The sequence below is a fragment of the Varanus komodoensis genome, unplaced genomic scaffold, assembly GCF_004798865.1.
Source record: "Varanus komodoensis strain SLA01 unplaced genomic scaffold, ASM479886v1 scaffold7_3, whole genome shotgun sequence".
NCBI classification, from domain to species: domain Eukaryota; kingdom Metazoa; phylum Chordata; class Lepidosauria; order Squamata; family Varanidae; genus Varanus; species Varanus komodoensis.
Genome location: NW_025336480.1, coordinates 24,698,729 through 24,713,051, shown reverse-complemented (window position 1 = coordinate 24,713,051; position 14,323 = coordinate 24,698,729). Strand labels below are relative to the sequence as shown.

General features: G+C 47.4%; 1 protein-coding gene across 11 annotated transcripts in view; it reads right to left on the bottom strand.

Annotated features, from left to right (window-relative positions):
- The window catches only part of TASP1 (taspase 1), a 137,942-nt gene that overhangs the window by 88,090 nt on the left and 35,529 nt on the right, over positions 1-14,323 (bottom strand). For all 11 annotated transcript variants that reach the window (XM_044454274.1, XM_044454276.1, XM_044454278.1 and 8 more), the window contains one exon: positions 4,808-4,886. In XM_044454274.1, the coding sequence (XP_044310209.1) occupies positions 4,808-4,886 (79 nt within the window). The remainder of the gene's footprint in view (positions 1-4,807; positions 4,887-14,323) is intronic.

The following is a 14,323-nucleotide window of genomic DNA, read 5'->3' as shown; positions in this document are numbered from 1 at the left end:
GAAGACACAGACTAACTTGCTTGAAATGGGGGAAAGTAAAGTTTACAAGATTTAACAAAAGCCTGCAGAATTCACAGCTTAGTGAATGCCTTCATTTCTTAGGGGTCCCCTCCCACACTGTCTCTACACCCCTGCTTCAGTACCAGCCAATCTCAACTGAGTACAGGTCTGGATCCAACTCAATATCCTCAGATTCTTTCCAAAAATCAGAAAAAAAGGCTTACAAATGAACAGGAGAAGGGTACTCCAAAGACAAGGTGCCTTACCTTTGAAGGACCTGTCCCATTTCCTCACCAATCTGATTTCAAGAATGGTGGAGTGTGAATCCCAACTGAAAGGCAGACCCATGCAGGAGTTAGCAATCCTTTAGATCTCTAGGATCCAACGCACTTAGGGTTTGGAAAAGTAATAACTTAGTATTTGAACCGGGCTCCAAAAGAAACTGGATACCAATTCAAATCAGTCCCCAAAATGCCTTGGCAACAGCATTCAGCAACAACTATAGAGAGAAAATGGCAGGGCAGATATGTATGTATTAGACTTTCAGGAACAGGGTGGTCATGCCATGCAATATGGTGAGGTAAGTTGTTTCAGGTAGAATTACTGGGGGACTGGGAGAAAGATGAACACAGGAATAGATATTTGAACTGTGCTGAAAGACCAATTTCAGCTGTGTTGGCCTCAGCAGGGACGGGTGTAATTTGGGCATTGCTTCAAGCAGTAACATGTCTTCAGCAGGAACTGTTCGGGAGCTTCAAATAATTTTGCTAGGTTCCTTTCTGAAGATTCAACAATAGCTTCTAAATAAACTATTTATCTGTTTACGGCACAGATCCTGACAGTCTGTAACCAGTGATATATGACCATTTGCAGTAGCATAGCTTTAATATATGAACTAGGAAATCTCCCACTTTCTATTCTTGTCTTGCAACTTGAAAAGAACACATTTGGTAAATGCACAACCTGCAGTCAGATGAAATACAATAATAAAATTAAATTTAAAGACTGTACTATAAAAGCTTGTGCATGATCACAAACCTTTTTAAAAGTGCATTTCATCCAGTTCAGACTTTATAGCTGGGTTTGGTAGAGACATTTTAAGCCTTTTATATATGTAAATAACTGAAAAGACTGATGAATTAGGAGACAATACCATGCTTCCAAAAACACCCACTAAAGATACAATGTTTAAAAATGTGCATTTGTTTCTTGCTTTTCTCCAAGTCACTACCCAATGATTCATAAATAATCAAAATTGGTATACTATGTGAGAAATGTATTAGCCAAATGCCAGAGTCAAAATGTGGTTTTGTTTAAAAAGTGGATGCGTTCCCATTCATTAGAACTTTCTCCAAAACAAACAAGTATGTAACAGGTTTCTTCAGGGAAGAGTCAGTGCTAATCTAACCTCAAGGGAAAGTGGAATGCCTCAGCCCACAAATACATTGCCAAAGGAAATGACTGAAACAACCTGAACATAAAAGCAGAAGAGCACCCCTCAGTCTTATCTAGCCCAGTTATGATGTCTCCTGCAGTGTCCAATCAAATGCATCATGAGTTTTAAAGAAGCAATAAAAATAGTCATTTCACTTGCACTGAAAACTTAGCAGTCTATATAGCAAGGGGTGACATTATCACTGACTGGAAGCTGAGGAAGAAGCACAGCCTGCTTTGAATCATCAAAGAGGAAGTCAGACTCATTGTTAATAAATGAAATATGAAGGCATAAAGAAACCCCACCACACCAAACTCATAAACCAACAGCCCTTCCTCTGTTGCAAGACAAGACATCTGGGATATGTAGCAGCAGCTTTTCCTTTCATTGGCTACTTAGGTGTTGGTGTGTGTTTTCTGTACTTCCCCCTCCCTAGGAAAAAAAAGTGATATAAATGCCTCAGTTCACAACAGAATGATTTGTTTTAGAAGTAATAGCAAGCTGGAAGTCTATCAAGATGATGAAAGTCAATTGCTCTGAGGGTTCACAGACATGTTGGACAGATCTGTACATCTGTTTTCACCTCTAATTTCTAGGCTTTATTATTTTGTGTTGAACATACATTTTGACACTTTATTAAATAACGTATAAAGTTTTTGTAAATTAACTTTAGCTTGTTTATCTCATACTGAGAGAATGCTTATGAATATGCATTAGTTTCCCAGTAAAAAGAACTGAACAACATATCTCTTTGGTCACACAAGCTACGTTACAAAACATATCCCTTTTGCCACACAATTATAAAGCTTACTGAGACAATAGCACTTAAACAAGAAGCCTCCTTAATTAGACTTAGTGAATGTAGCACAGCATATGCTACAAGGGACAAATTACAAAATGTTCTGCTTCCATTAGGAAAATATTGGTAAATGTTACACATCATTACACCTGTTCTCCAAGAATTGCCATGCTATTATTTTTTGCCTCCCTACTTCCTGTCTCAGGCCTGTCTCATGTCTCATTATCTGGACCCATTTCAGTCCAGTTTCAGACCTGGTTACGGTACTGAATCTGCCTTGGTTGCCCTGTATGATGACCTGTGCAGGGAGAGAGACAGGGGGGTGCGTCCCTGTTGGTTCTCCTGGACTTCTCAGCAGCTTTCAGTACCATCGACCATGGTATCCTTCTGGATAGGCTGGCGGGATTGGGAGCAGGAGGCACTGCTTGGCGGCAGTTCCGCTCCTACCTTGCCAGCCAATTCCAGAAGGTGGTGCTGGGGGACTTTGGCTCTGCGCCATGGCAACTCTGCCATGGAGTACCGCAGGGCTCCATTCTGTCCCCCTTGCTATTTAACATCTACATGAAACCGCTGGGAGAGGTCATCAGGAGGTTTTGGCTGTGGAATCATCAGTATGCTGATGACACCCAGCTCTACCTCTCTTTTTCAACCAATCCAGATGAGGCAGTGGCTGTCCTGAACCAGTGCCTGGCCAAGGTAATGGGCTGGATGAGGGCCAATCAACTGAAGCTCAATCCAGATAAGATGGAGGTCCTATTCTTAGGTGATTCAAGTTTCCGAGGAAGTGACCTGGGCCCTGCCCTGGACGGGGTTGCACTCCCTCTAAAGGACAGGGTCCACACCTTAGGAGTGCTCCTCGACCCGGAGCTGTCCTTGGAAGCCCAGGTGATGGCGGTGGCGAGGAGCACTTTCCTTCAGCTCTGGCTGATCCATCAGCTGCATCCTTACCTGGAGGAGAACTGCCTGGCAACAGTGACACATGCACTGGTTACCGCTTGTTTGGGCTACTGTAACACGCTCTACATGGGGCTCCCTTGAAGACGGTCCGGATACTTCAGATGGTGCAAAACAGAGCTGCCAGGATGCTGTCGGGGACTGGTCATTATTCTCACATTACTCCAGTCCTCTATCAGCTCCATTGGCTTCCCATTGAAGTTCGGGTTCAATTCAAGGTGCTAGTTATTACCTATAAAGCCCTAAACGACTTGGAACCAGAATACCCAAAGGAATACCTTTTCCCCTGTATGCCCTCCCATCCCTGAAGATTGGCAGCAGAGGCCCTCCTCCGGGAACCCTCTTTGAAAGAGGTTAGGAGACAGAGTACTAGGAGGAGAGCTTTCTCTGCAGTGGCGCCCTGACTATGGAATGCGCTCCCTAGAGACGTCCGCCTGGCACAGTCATTATATGCTTTTTGGCGCCTAGTCAAGACCTTTTTATTTAACCAATATTTTAAAGTTAATTAGTTGGAATGGTTTATTTATTTATTTATTTCATTTTAACCATGTTATTTTCTCCTCAGTTGTGGTGTAGCCAATTTATTTGTTTAGGATTGGTGGGGTTTTAATGTTTGTAAACCACCCAGAGAGCCCACTGGGCTATTGGGGTGATATATAAATGCAATAAACAAACAAACAGCTCTACTAGGTGGCTGATTGTGAGCTTTCCAATTTTCCTGGGTTCTTACCAGATGTGTGTGCTCTGCATTAAAGTAGTTGCTTAAAATCAAAAGGATTGCACTGCTAATGAGATGGTATTGTTGTCCCCTCTTCAGTGTATGTACTTTTTTCCAAATGTATGTACTTGGTAAACCTTTTACCAAGGCTTTTCCGTTGACAGCTAGATAACTGCATGCAAGTTTTCCTATATAAAGTTTCCTTATCAATCTCCACTTCCATACTCCATGAAAACTGACCCAGAAAGACTACATATAATGGACAGCCACACAAGTACACGCCTGCACAGTGCTGAAAGAGCAGCAGCAACAACCACAAATTTGCACAAATTTCATGGGCCATTTTTTAAAGGGTAGCAAACCAGTGCCAGTTAACTCCAAAAATCCTTTTTGGTGTCAGTGGAGGGAATGGCGTGGTAGCAGCACAGGTAAGACTGTGAAGAGAGGCAGGGTTTTTGCCATTCTTGCCACTTTTATTTTTAGGCATTTCCCAGAACCCATTACGAAATTACTTTGCCAGGTTCAGACAACGCAACAAGTCATTATGGGTCCAACAATCCCAGAACAAGCCATGACTGCCAGGGTGGCTGGCTGCCAAAAATTAAACCATTGGCAGAAAGCATCTATGCTCAAATGACACAATAACACATGTGGCTATTTAAACACAATGGATTGTCATGTTACGAGAACCCAGTTACCATGTTCTCTAGATGTCTATACATTAAAGCTGAAATAAAAATATTACCTACCCTTGTAGTAAGACAAAGGATTGACTTAGGAGAAATAAAATTCTTCAGAGAACTTGCACATCTGAACATGCATAGCAGAAAAATAGCTCAAGTAACTGTGTATCAGGAGGGAAAATAAATTTCCATCAAATATTTATAAGAATAGTAAATACCTGAGGTACTCACAGCTGTAGAATAAGGGTTCTGAATTCCCATATTTTCAGCCCAGCAACCACATCCATAAAGAGCTGCCTGACAGAAGAGGAAGAATATTTTACAAAAAAAGAGAACTATTTGATCAGGTATTGACAGAAAATATAATCCATTGCAGGCAGGGTAATAAAGGAACATCCTATAAAAAGATCAAGAAAGATAAAAGATGACATTGCTAAAAGATGTTTAGACAGGTTGGTTATCTGCAACCATTGTTGGAGAGGTCATTTTTTATTTATTATTTATTAAAAGCTTTTCTATCCCATCCCCGACAAACGAATTGGGACAGCTTACAATAAATAAGTAGAACAAAACAAACCCCACAGCATTTGTGTGTGTGAATGCATCTGTGCATTCACACATGCAGGGGCTCGTGACAATGGAAGGCCTAGGTCGGAAGAAACTTCTACAGCTTGGTGTCACAGAGTTGGCAGGGTCACTGGGAAAAGCCCTCTTCTGCCTCCCTACCACACCTTCATCCAAGTGGATGAAGAATTTGTACCTGCTACACCAACTTTTATTAATTTCAAGTTTGGCCTTAACAAGGCATCCTAGGAGACCGCACCATCCCCAGGCAGTCAAATGGACAGAGACCTAAGCGCAGTGGCATGCCAGCTGACAACAGCTAGTGGGACGGAGGGCAGGTTGTGTGAATGCACAGATGACCTCTCAAAAAAAACAGTTACAGGTAAGCAACCTGTCTTTCTTCATCGTGGTCTCTATGCATCACACACACAGGGTGACTGGGAGGCTCACACCTCATGGGATGGAGGGCCTGTCGTTGCTGTAGGATTGATGAGAGGACTGCCCAGTCAAGAGACGGCTTGCCTTGCATGGGCATCAAGCTGGTGGTGGCAGTCGGAGACTGAGGGCATGAACCAAATGGTGGCTCTTGATATGCTGTGCATCTAGGTGCCAGTGAGGGGCGGTCAAGGCAGCCCAGGAGCACATGTGTAGAGTGAGGTTGAGACCTACCATCTGGAATTCATGTGAAGAGTCCCTGGGGAAAAGGCAGGTTGCTTACCTGTAACTGTCGTTCTTCGAGTGGCCATCTGTGCATCACACATATGGGTGCTGCACCTGCGCAGTGCCTAAGGCCGGAAAGATTGCAAAGCTTAACAGTTTTTGGCGGGAAAAACTTCGCTCCCCTCCCCACAAACGATATAAATGGAGCAGAGTGTCTGTCGTTTTCCCAGTCTACTGAAGACCGGATGTTTGCCCCCTCGCGGGAGCGAGAGATACTGCAAAAAATTTGCATGGGACGATGAATACCAAAAAAACATAGTACCGAAAAAAAAGAACCCATTCACCAACACCAAGCAGGGCCGGTGGGTGGGTTGTGCGAATGCACAGATGGCCACTCAAAGAACGACAGTTACAGCTAAGCAACCTGCCTTTCTTCGTCGTGACCTCTGTGCATCACACATATGGGTGATTAACAAGCTAACCAGACCTGGAGGCGGGTGGTGTCACCATTGAAGAACAGCAGAAAGGACTGCCTGACCAAAGGAACAGTCCAGTCTGGCACGGACATCAAGGCAGTTATGTTTGGCAAAGGTGCAAGGAGTAGTCCATGTCGCAGCTTTGCAGATGTCTTCAATTGGGATCCCCGCAGCAAAGGCGGAGGAGGCTGCTACCGCTCTTGCAGAATGACCTCTGGGCAGAACAGGTAAGTCAATTTTGGCAAGTTGGTATGCCAATTCAATTGTCTGTACTATCCATTTCGAAAGCCTCTGTGAACTCACAGGAGAACCCTTGTCGTGGTCCGAATATTTCACAAAGAGGCGGTTAGATTTGCGGAGGGATTCTGTATGCGATCTGTAAAAAGCCAGGCAATGGCGAACATCGAGGGAATGCAATGATCACTCAATCGGAGTCAAGGGTGATGGAAAAAAGGCAGGCAGAACAATGTCCTGATTGATATGGAATGGAGTAACGATTTTAGGCAAGAACGTTGAATTGGTGCGAAGAACAACTTTTTCTTTAAGAAAGTTCAGATAAGGAGGGTCTACCCAAAGCGTGCAAAGCTCACTAGCCCTTCTAGCCGAAGTGACAGCCATGAGGAGGGCAGTCTTCCAAGATACGTAAATCGGTACTTGCCAGAGGTTCAAAGGGGGCTCTGGTGAGTGCTTGAAGGCCAACTGAGAGGCTCCATGTAGGCATGACAGGACGAACTGGCGGATGGAGATTCTGCAACCCTTTGATGAATCTTTGAATAATGGATGGAGAAAACACTGAGGAGCCTTGCACTGGACCATGGTAGTGGGAGATAGCTGCTGTATAAACCTTGATGGAAGAAAGTTTAAGTCCTGACTGATGTAGTGCCAGAAGAAACTGCAAGATGTCCTCAACAGAAGCTGAGGAAGCGGTAAACGAGTTGGATTCCGCGAAGGAGGAGAACCGATGCCATTTCGCCGCATACGATCTTTGCGTTGATGATCTTAAGGCAGATTCGAGAATATGCTGGATGTCGGGATGGAGAATGCTCGAACCCGATGTATGGTCTAACGGACCCGAGGGAACGAGTGTTGTATCGGGACCGTAACTGGCAAGTATGGTAGATCATGGTATGGTCAGTACCGAATCCGTATCGTGATTCACTGAATTCGCCAAGCTGTGAGATTTAGTGAGGTGAGGTCTGGGTGGCGAACCACTCCGTCTTGCTGGGTTATCAAATGTAGTGTGAGCGGTAGACAGAGAAAGGTGTTGCCAGACAGCCGGAAGAGAGTGGAGAACCATGGCTGACAGGGCCACCAAGGTGTGATCAGGATTCCCGTGCTGCTGTCATGGACAATCTTGGAAATAACCTTTGTTATAAGTGGGATTGGAGGGAAGGCGTAAAAGAGTATGTTGGACCATGGGATCATTAGGGCATCTCCTGTCAAACCTGGCCCGATGCTGGCAAGAGAACAGTACGCGCTGCATACTCTGTTCTTGTGGGTAGCGAACAGATCTATGTCCAGGTGGCTCCATTGGAGGAAAAGTTAACTGCAAGTTGGTCGATCTAGCTCCCATTCGTGGGTCATTGACATTTGTCTGCTCAGTTTATCGGCCTCCTTGTTGTACGTACCGGCTAGGTGGACTGCCAGGAGAGTTATATGCCTAGGGATGCACCAGTCCCACAGTTGCATCGCCAGATGAGCCAGGGAAGTAGATCTCGTGCTGCCTTGTTTGTTCACATAAAATACAGTGACAACATTGTCAGATGCAACTTGTACAACATGTCGCTGGACAGTGTCCTTGAAGGAGCGAAGAGCTTTGAAGATTGCCAGAAGTTTGAGGTAATTGATGTGCCTGGTAGATTCCTGTTGATCCCAGGTGCCCTGTGTTCGAAGTCTGGCACACAAGGCTCCCCACCCGATTAGAGATGCGTCGGTGTAGAGAGTCAAGGTTGAATGCGGTGGACGGAATGGAACACCCACGTTCAAGTTGTGTGGAACAGTCCACCATGATAAAGTCCAGAGGATAGAAAGTGGAAGATGGAGAGGTTGATTGGGCGAGTCTCGTGGCTGAAACATTCTGTTGAAAAATAATTGAAGTGGTCTCATTCGAAGCCTGGCATGGGGAACTGTGGCAACTGAAGCAGCCATGTGACCAAGGAGCTTCCGGATCGCAAGAGCTGGAACTGTTCTGTCCCTTTGGATTTGATGGATCCAGGAGCACAGATTGTCCTGTCGGTCTGATGGAAGCTAAGCTCTCGCTAGAGTGGAGTTGAGACGCGCTCCAATGAAATCGATTACCTGTGAGGGAATAGGGCACGATTTCTCATGGTTAATGCACAGTCCTAAATCATCCAGAAGGGCACAAGTTATTCTCAAGGCTGAAAGGATTTCCCGAGACAGGGAAACTATGAGCCAGTCATCCAGGTATGGGTACACTTGAATACCTTGAAGCCACAGGTGTGCACACACTGGGGCCATACACTTGGTGAAAACCCATGGGGCAGTGGCTAGCCCAAAGGACATTGAATTTGAACAAGTCGGAACCAACCGTAAATCGTAGGAGACACCTATGGGATGGATGGACAGAAATATGGAAGTAGGCATCCCTCAAGTCCAGGGAGGCGAGCCAATCCCCTCTCCTAAGCAACGAAAGGATTTTTTGAAGGGTGGTCATCTGAAATTTCTTAATTTTGATGAATCTATTAATGTCTCGTATGTCCAGAATCGGATGAAGACCACCGTCCTGCTTAGAGACAGTAAAATATCTAGAATAGAATCCGTGGAGCCCTTCAGAGCACTAAGTTGTCGGATTGCTCCTTTACAAAGTAATCGCTGAACTTCATCTACGAGAACCGACAAGTGAGGTGTAAATCAGATCGGTCCCGACAGGGGAACGATGTCGAATTCTATTCTATATCCGAGCTGAATAATGCATAAAACCCACCGATCAGATGTGATGGACTCCCAAACGGGGAGCCGACTTTGCAGTAGGTCCCCAAAAGGGAGAGGGGAGGGGAGGTTAAGGAGAAGAGGAGAGGTTCGCCCGGCCTGTCAATGCTGACGTTTATCCAAATCGAAACGACTGCGGTTTTGTTGGAAGCGGTGTCGTTGGTGCTGCTTTCAGTGTTGTTGTCGGGGCTGAAACTGTTGCCTGTTCAGGAACTAGAAGTACGGTTGCGACCTGTAGGACGGTCAGGACCAGGACCACTTACATCGGACTTGACTTGGAATTTCCATCCGACGAGCAGTCATCCTGGATTCGTGGATGGACTTCAGCCTGTGATCCGTCTGTGCATGAAACAACCTGGAGCCATCAAATGGCATCTCTTCGATACAGCGTTTGGTCTCTTCTAGGAAGTTACAGCTACGAAGCCATGCAAGGCGACAAAGAGAGATGGCACCAACCAGAGCCCTGGAGTCCAAATTAACATGGTGCCTCGCTGTAGTTAGCTGCAGGATCGAAACCTGCATGGCCTCCTTTATGAATACACAAGCCAGGTCTTTCTGATGGTCCAGAAGAGAAGTGGTGATGTTGTCGAGCTTCTGCATCAAGAAATATTGGTACTGGGCCAGCGTGGCTTCGTAATTCGAAATGCGGAGGCCAAGTCCTGAAGTGGCATAAACCAACGAGCCAGCATGGCGATCTTACGACCCTCCTTGTCACATGGCGTAGTATGACCCCTCGATTCGCGACCCTGGGACAATTTCACCACTATCGAGTTTGGCCTCGGGTGGCGCAGGAGGAATGGTATATCCTGCTCCCGAACTCGATACATTGCCTCATACCGAAGAGAAGTAGGTTGGGGCTGGCTCAGAAAATCCCAGGGTTGGACCATCACTTGTCAGAGGGTCGTTATCAGTGGTAGGATGATGGCAGCAGATTGCTCTCCCTTTACAATATCATAGAACCTGTCAGTGCTAGGATCGATGCGATGTTGAGCCTCGATCTCTAGCGATCTGACAAGTCATGCCATCAGTTCACCGAAGGTCATATAAGGTTCCTCTGGCAATCCGGGACCTTGCGTCATGATGGCAGCATCAGATGAAGTTGATGCCACCTTGGAGTCCTCTGAGTCTTTATCATGCTGCGGTGGGCTGCTCAAAGAGGACTCAACTGGCAAGCTGGGGTGCCCCGACCTCATCGGTCTCGAAGTAGACGCCGCCTCTCTCGGTACCGGGGAGAGAGTACAGTCCTGAACCGACGGGTAGCAGCTATAAACTGGGTAGTCATCCCAGGGTTCACGATGGCTTCCATGACGGGGTAGTTCCCATCCCTCCAAAAAATGGCTCAAGGAGCAACAATGGTACCGCGCTTGCTGGGAAACTGGTCTTGAGAGAGGTCCAGGCGACGGCAAGGGAGATGGAGAGCGAGCCGCTGGAGGGGTCACGGATCTCCCCTTTGGAAATGGACTCTTGTAACGGTACATCGGGTTGCTCGGGAGATGAGTGAACCGAGCGTACAACCTGTCTGGGAGACCGGGTGGAGTCACCTGCATAGCCATCTGCAGGGCCAGATTCGTCGGTGTCGGTACTGTGGCGGCCGTCGGGACCGATGGTACAGACGAGCCCAAATCACAGCGTCGTGGGTGACTGGGCTTCTTAGATTTATGAGCTGGTTTGTCCGATTTGTCTTTTTTCAGCTTCTTATGGCCCGAGGACTTCTTGGATCCACCGTGTTTTCTCTTCCCCTTCTGCTTGTGATGGGGAGGAGGTCGCTGAGCCCCCATCACCTGGGCACCATCAGTCAGTGGGTGTGGTGGAGGGGCGGTAGAAGCAGCGGCTGGAATCAGTTTGCCTGCCAGTTGATCTGACTACATGAGGGCCTGGTCCCACAGTAGTTTTTGCAGGCGATTTTCGCGGTTCTTGCGTCCCTTCTTCGTAAAGGCCTGGCAATGACCGCATTTGTCAGTCCTGTAACCCTCTCTGAGGCAGAGGACACACAGATCGTGTGGGTCGGTTGGAGACATCTTAAACCCACACTGCGAGCACTTATGGAAAGCCGCACGCTGTGCCATCGGGAGGAGGAGGATAGGAATAGGTAGATAGAAAGGAGGTAAGATCTTTTTTTTCCTCTATAGGAGAGGTTAAAGAGTAAAATGGGGGAAGAACTTAAACAGGAAGGGAAAAACTTGGAGTTATACAACTAGTAACAAGGAAAGAGCAAATAGTGATGAAGAGATAAAGACTTGAGGCACAGTGAACGGTAGTCGCAAGGAGACTGGGAAAATGGCAGGCACTCTGCTCCATTTATGTCGTTAGGGGGGAGGGGAGCAGAGTTTTTCCCACCAAAAACCATTAAGCTTTGCAATCTTTCCGGCCTTAGGCACTGTGCAGGAGCAGCACCCATATGTGTGATGCACAGAGGCCACGATGAAGAACAGGGGCTTTCCCCTTCCCCAGTCCTCACAGCACACAAAGAGCAGTGCAAGTGGGACAGTTGCCCTGTGAGTAAAGTGTTGGAGGCAAGGGCCCTGATGATGTGAAGCAAGAGCCATGCCGCCTGTATGGGTGTGGACAGCTTAGAAAGAAGACAGGGTGGCAACGGCCCAATGGGTAGGGACTGAGGAATCATCAGGAGGCTCAAGAGGGTGTGCCAGGGGATCAGTTGCATGAAGGCTGAAGATGGGGATGCAAGGATGCTAGGCACACTTGAAGAGTGGGGGGGGGGGGCTTGCACTAAGCAGGTCTTCAGGTGGTTTGACATGCATTCTGTTGGGGTCTCAGTGGAGTGGGGCCCTTCTAGCCTGAAGAAGGCTGTAGAGGCTTTCCATGTGGAGGGTTAAAAGGAGGCCTGCATGATGGAGAGAATGCTGGGCTGTAAAAGGGGTTGCAGGGGACTTGGGGATCCCCTAGGTCAGTGGTTTTCAATCACCGGTCCGCAGACCAGTGCCAGTCCGCAGATTCCCTGCCAGTTCACAGGGGAGGAGAGGCTGCATCCTGCTTGCTGTGGGCCAGCATGGGAGCTGGCTGTGCTCCACCACTTCTTCCTCGGTTGGCATCATGGTTGTGGAGGCTGTGCCAGTGCTGTGGGGGGTGGGAGGAGAGAAAGTTTGGTAGGAGCTGGCTGAGAGCCACACTGTACTGATCTCGGTATTATGTTCTTTTGTTGGCATTTTTTATTGCTTTGACTCTGGTTCTTTTGGAGAATTTTCATTTCTTAGGTATTGTGTTGGGAAACTAACATAGAATACTGTAGTATGTGTGTCGTGTTTTTTGTTTCTGCCTCAGCAGTCCTCGATGCAGTTTTCCAGTTTTCGCTGGTCCCTAGCTGTAGGAAGGTTAAAAACCACTGCCCTGGGTTGGTGATCTGGGGAGGGGCGGGGAGACCTATCTCAGGCTCGACCACCTGCGACAGGAGATCTCAAGGACTGCACAGCTGAGCTCATGCTCATGGGGTGACAAGGGAGAGAGATGCAAAGTGCCAGGCAGGGTGATGAGCTGGCCTGCCGCATGGAGGCTGTGATGTTGCTCTCCTTGTCTGTGCCCCACTCCAGAGTGGTGGGTGCTAGAGTGAAGGTTCAGGCTAGTCACATGCCACCTAGCTCATGCAGGCAGGACATCACAATCTGTCCATGGTGACCTCACAGGGTCTCATAGCAGGAGGTAGAGACCATTTTAAAAGTTAGCATCTCCAAGATATGAATGTGCAGCTGTGCTTTGCTGCAGACCACAGGCCTTGTATGAGTAGGCTGCCACAGAGGACTATGCATGATGGCAATGGTCGTGCCCAAAGGTAGGTCACAGCAGTAGCAGGTGGTAGGCTTCAGGGGCAGCTGTGCCTGGCAGCAGGCCATGGCAGCAGCATTCAGAGGTAGGCCACATCAGTCATCAGTGGCCAGGCCGTGGCGACATGGATATGAAGGTTGTGGCGGCGCTTGGCATCAGGTCACATCAGGGCTCCAGGGCGGACTCCAGGGCACTCAGGAGCAGGCCGCACTGGTGGCAGCACTCGGAAGCAGGCCACAACAGAGCCCGGATGAACACAAGTATCCATGAGCCTCAGTCAGGGACATCCTAGGGGCTTGCACAGCACAGCCCCTTGGTCCAGAGTCAGAGGATGGTGTCCGTAGGCAAGGGAGCCAGTTGCCAGCAGAGAAAGTTGTGGGGGGGGGGCTCATGTGGTGGTGCTTCTTGTGCGCCTGCAAGTTTTGGTCCTATGGGGCCTTTGGAGGTGCCGACCATCTTCCTGGCCCTCTTTAGCAATTGGTATGAGACCATGTGGTTCAGGAGCAGAGGCCAGCATGGCTGTCATCATGACTGAAATAGTTCAAGGGAGAAGAAAGTAGACAGACAAAAAGAGAACATGCATCTATATAAATATATATTTAATATAAGAAAGGAGAAAGGAAAGGAGGAGTGACAAAGCAATTCCAACCTAAGCAGTTGTGGTTAAAAAGAAACTGCGGAACTGGGTGGGAGCCCCTCCCCTCATAGCAGAACTCCAGAGGGGATGGGCAGCCCTGCCCATTCCATAACACTGAACTGTAGACGTTTCTTACAACCTAGGTCTCCCACTGTTGCTTAAATCATGTGTGTGTGATACACAGAGACCACGATGAAGAACTATACAGTTTCAGAATGAAACCTCATGTAGTGATGGAGCTCGCTACCTCCAAGATACAGTATTTCATGGTGGATTACTTCAGACTCTGAATCTGAACTGGAAAAAGAGGTGAAGTCAGAAAGATTAGCTGAATTGTCTAAGTCTCTATTACTTCTGGTTCAGGGGAAACCACTGTGGAACAGGGAAGATCAGAAGGGAAAATGTGTAACTTTATCTGTCCAGCAGTCGGAAAATAAGTTAAATGAGCAGATCACTTAAGTAGCATCCTTGCCATCTTCCCCACAAGCAACACAAACCTTCCTGAGGGTGATGCCAACTCAGTTTGGTGGGGAATGGGGAAGAAGCACCAGCTATGGCACTGGGAGAATTAACTACACAATTAGAGGGCTCATTAACTTGATGGATTCTTCTTTTTAGAAGTCTATTTATTAGTTACTTTCTGTCACAAAGCCAGCCCCGACTGGCCAGCT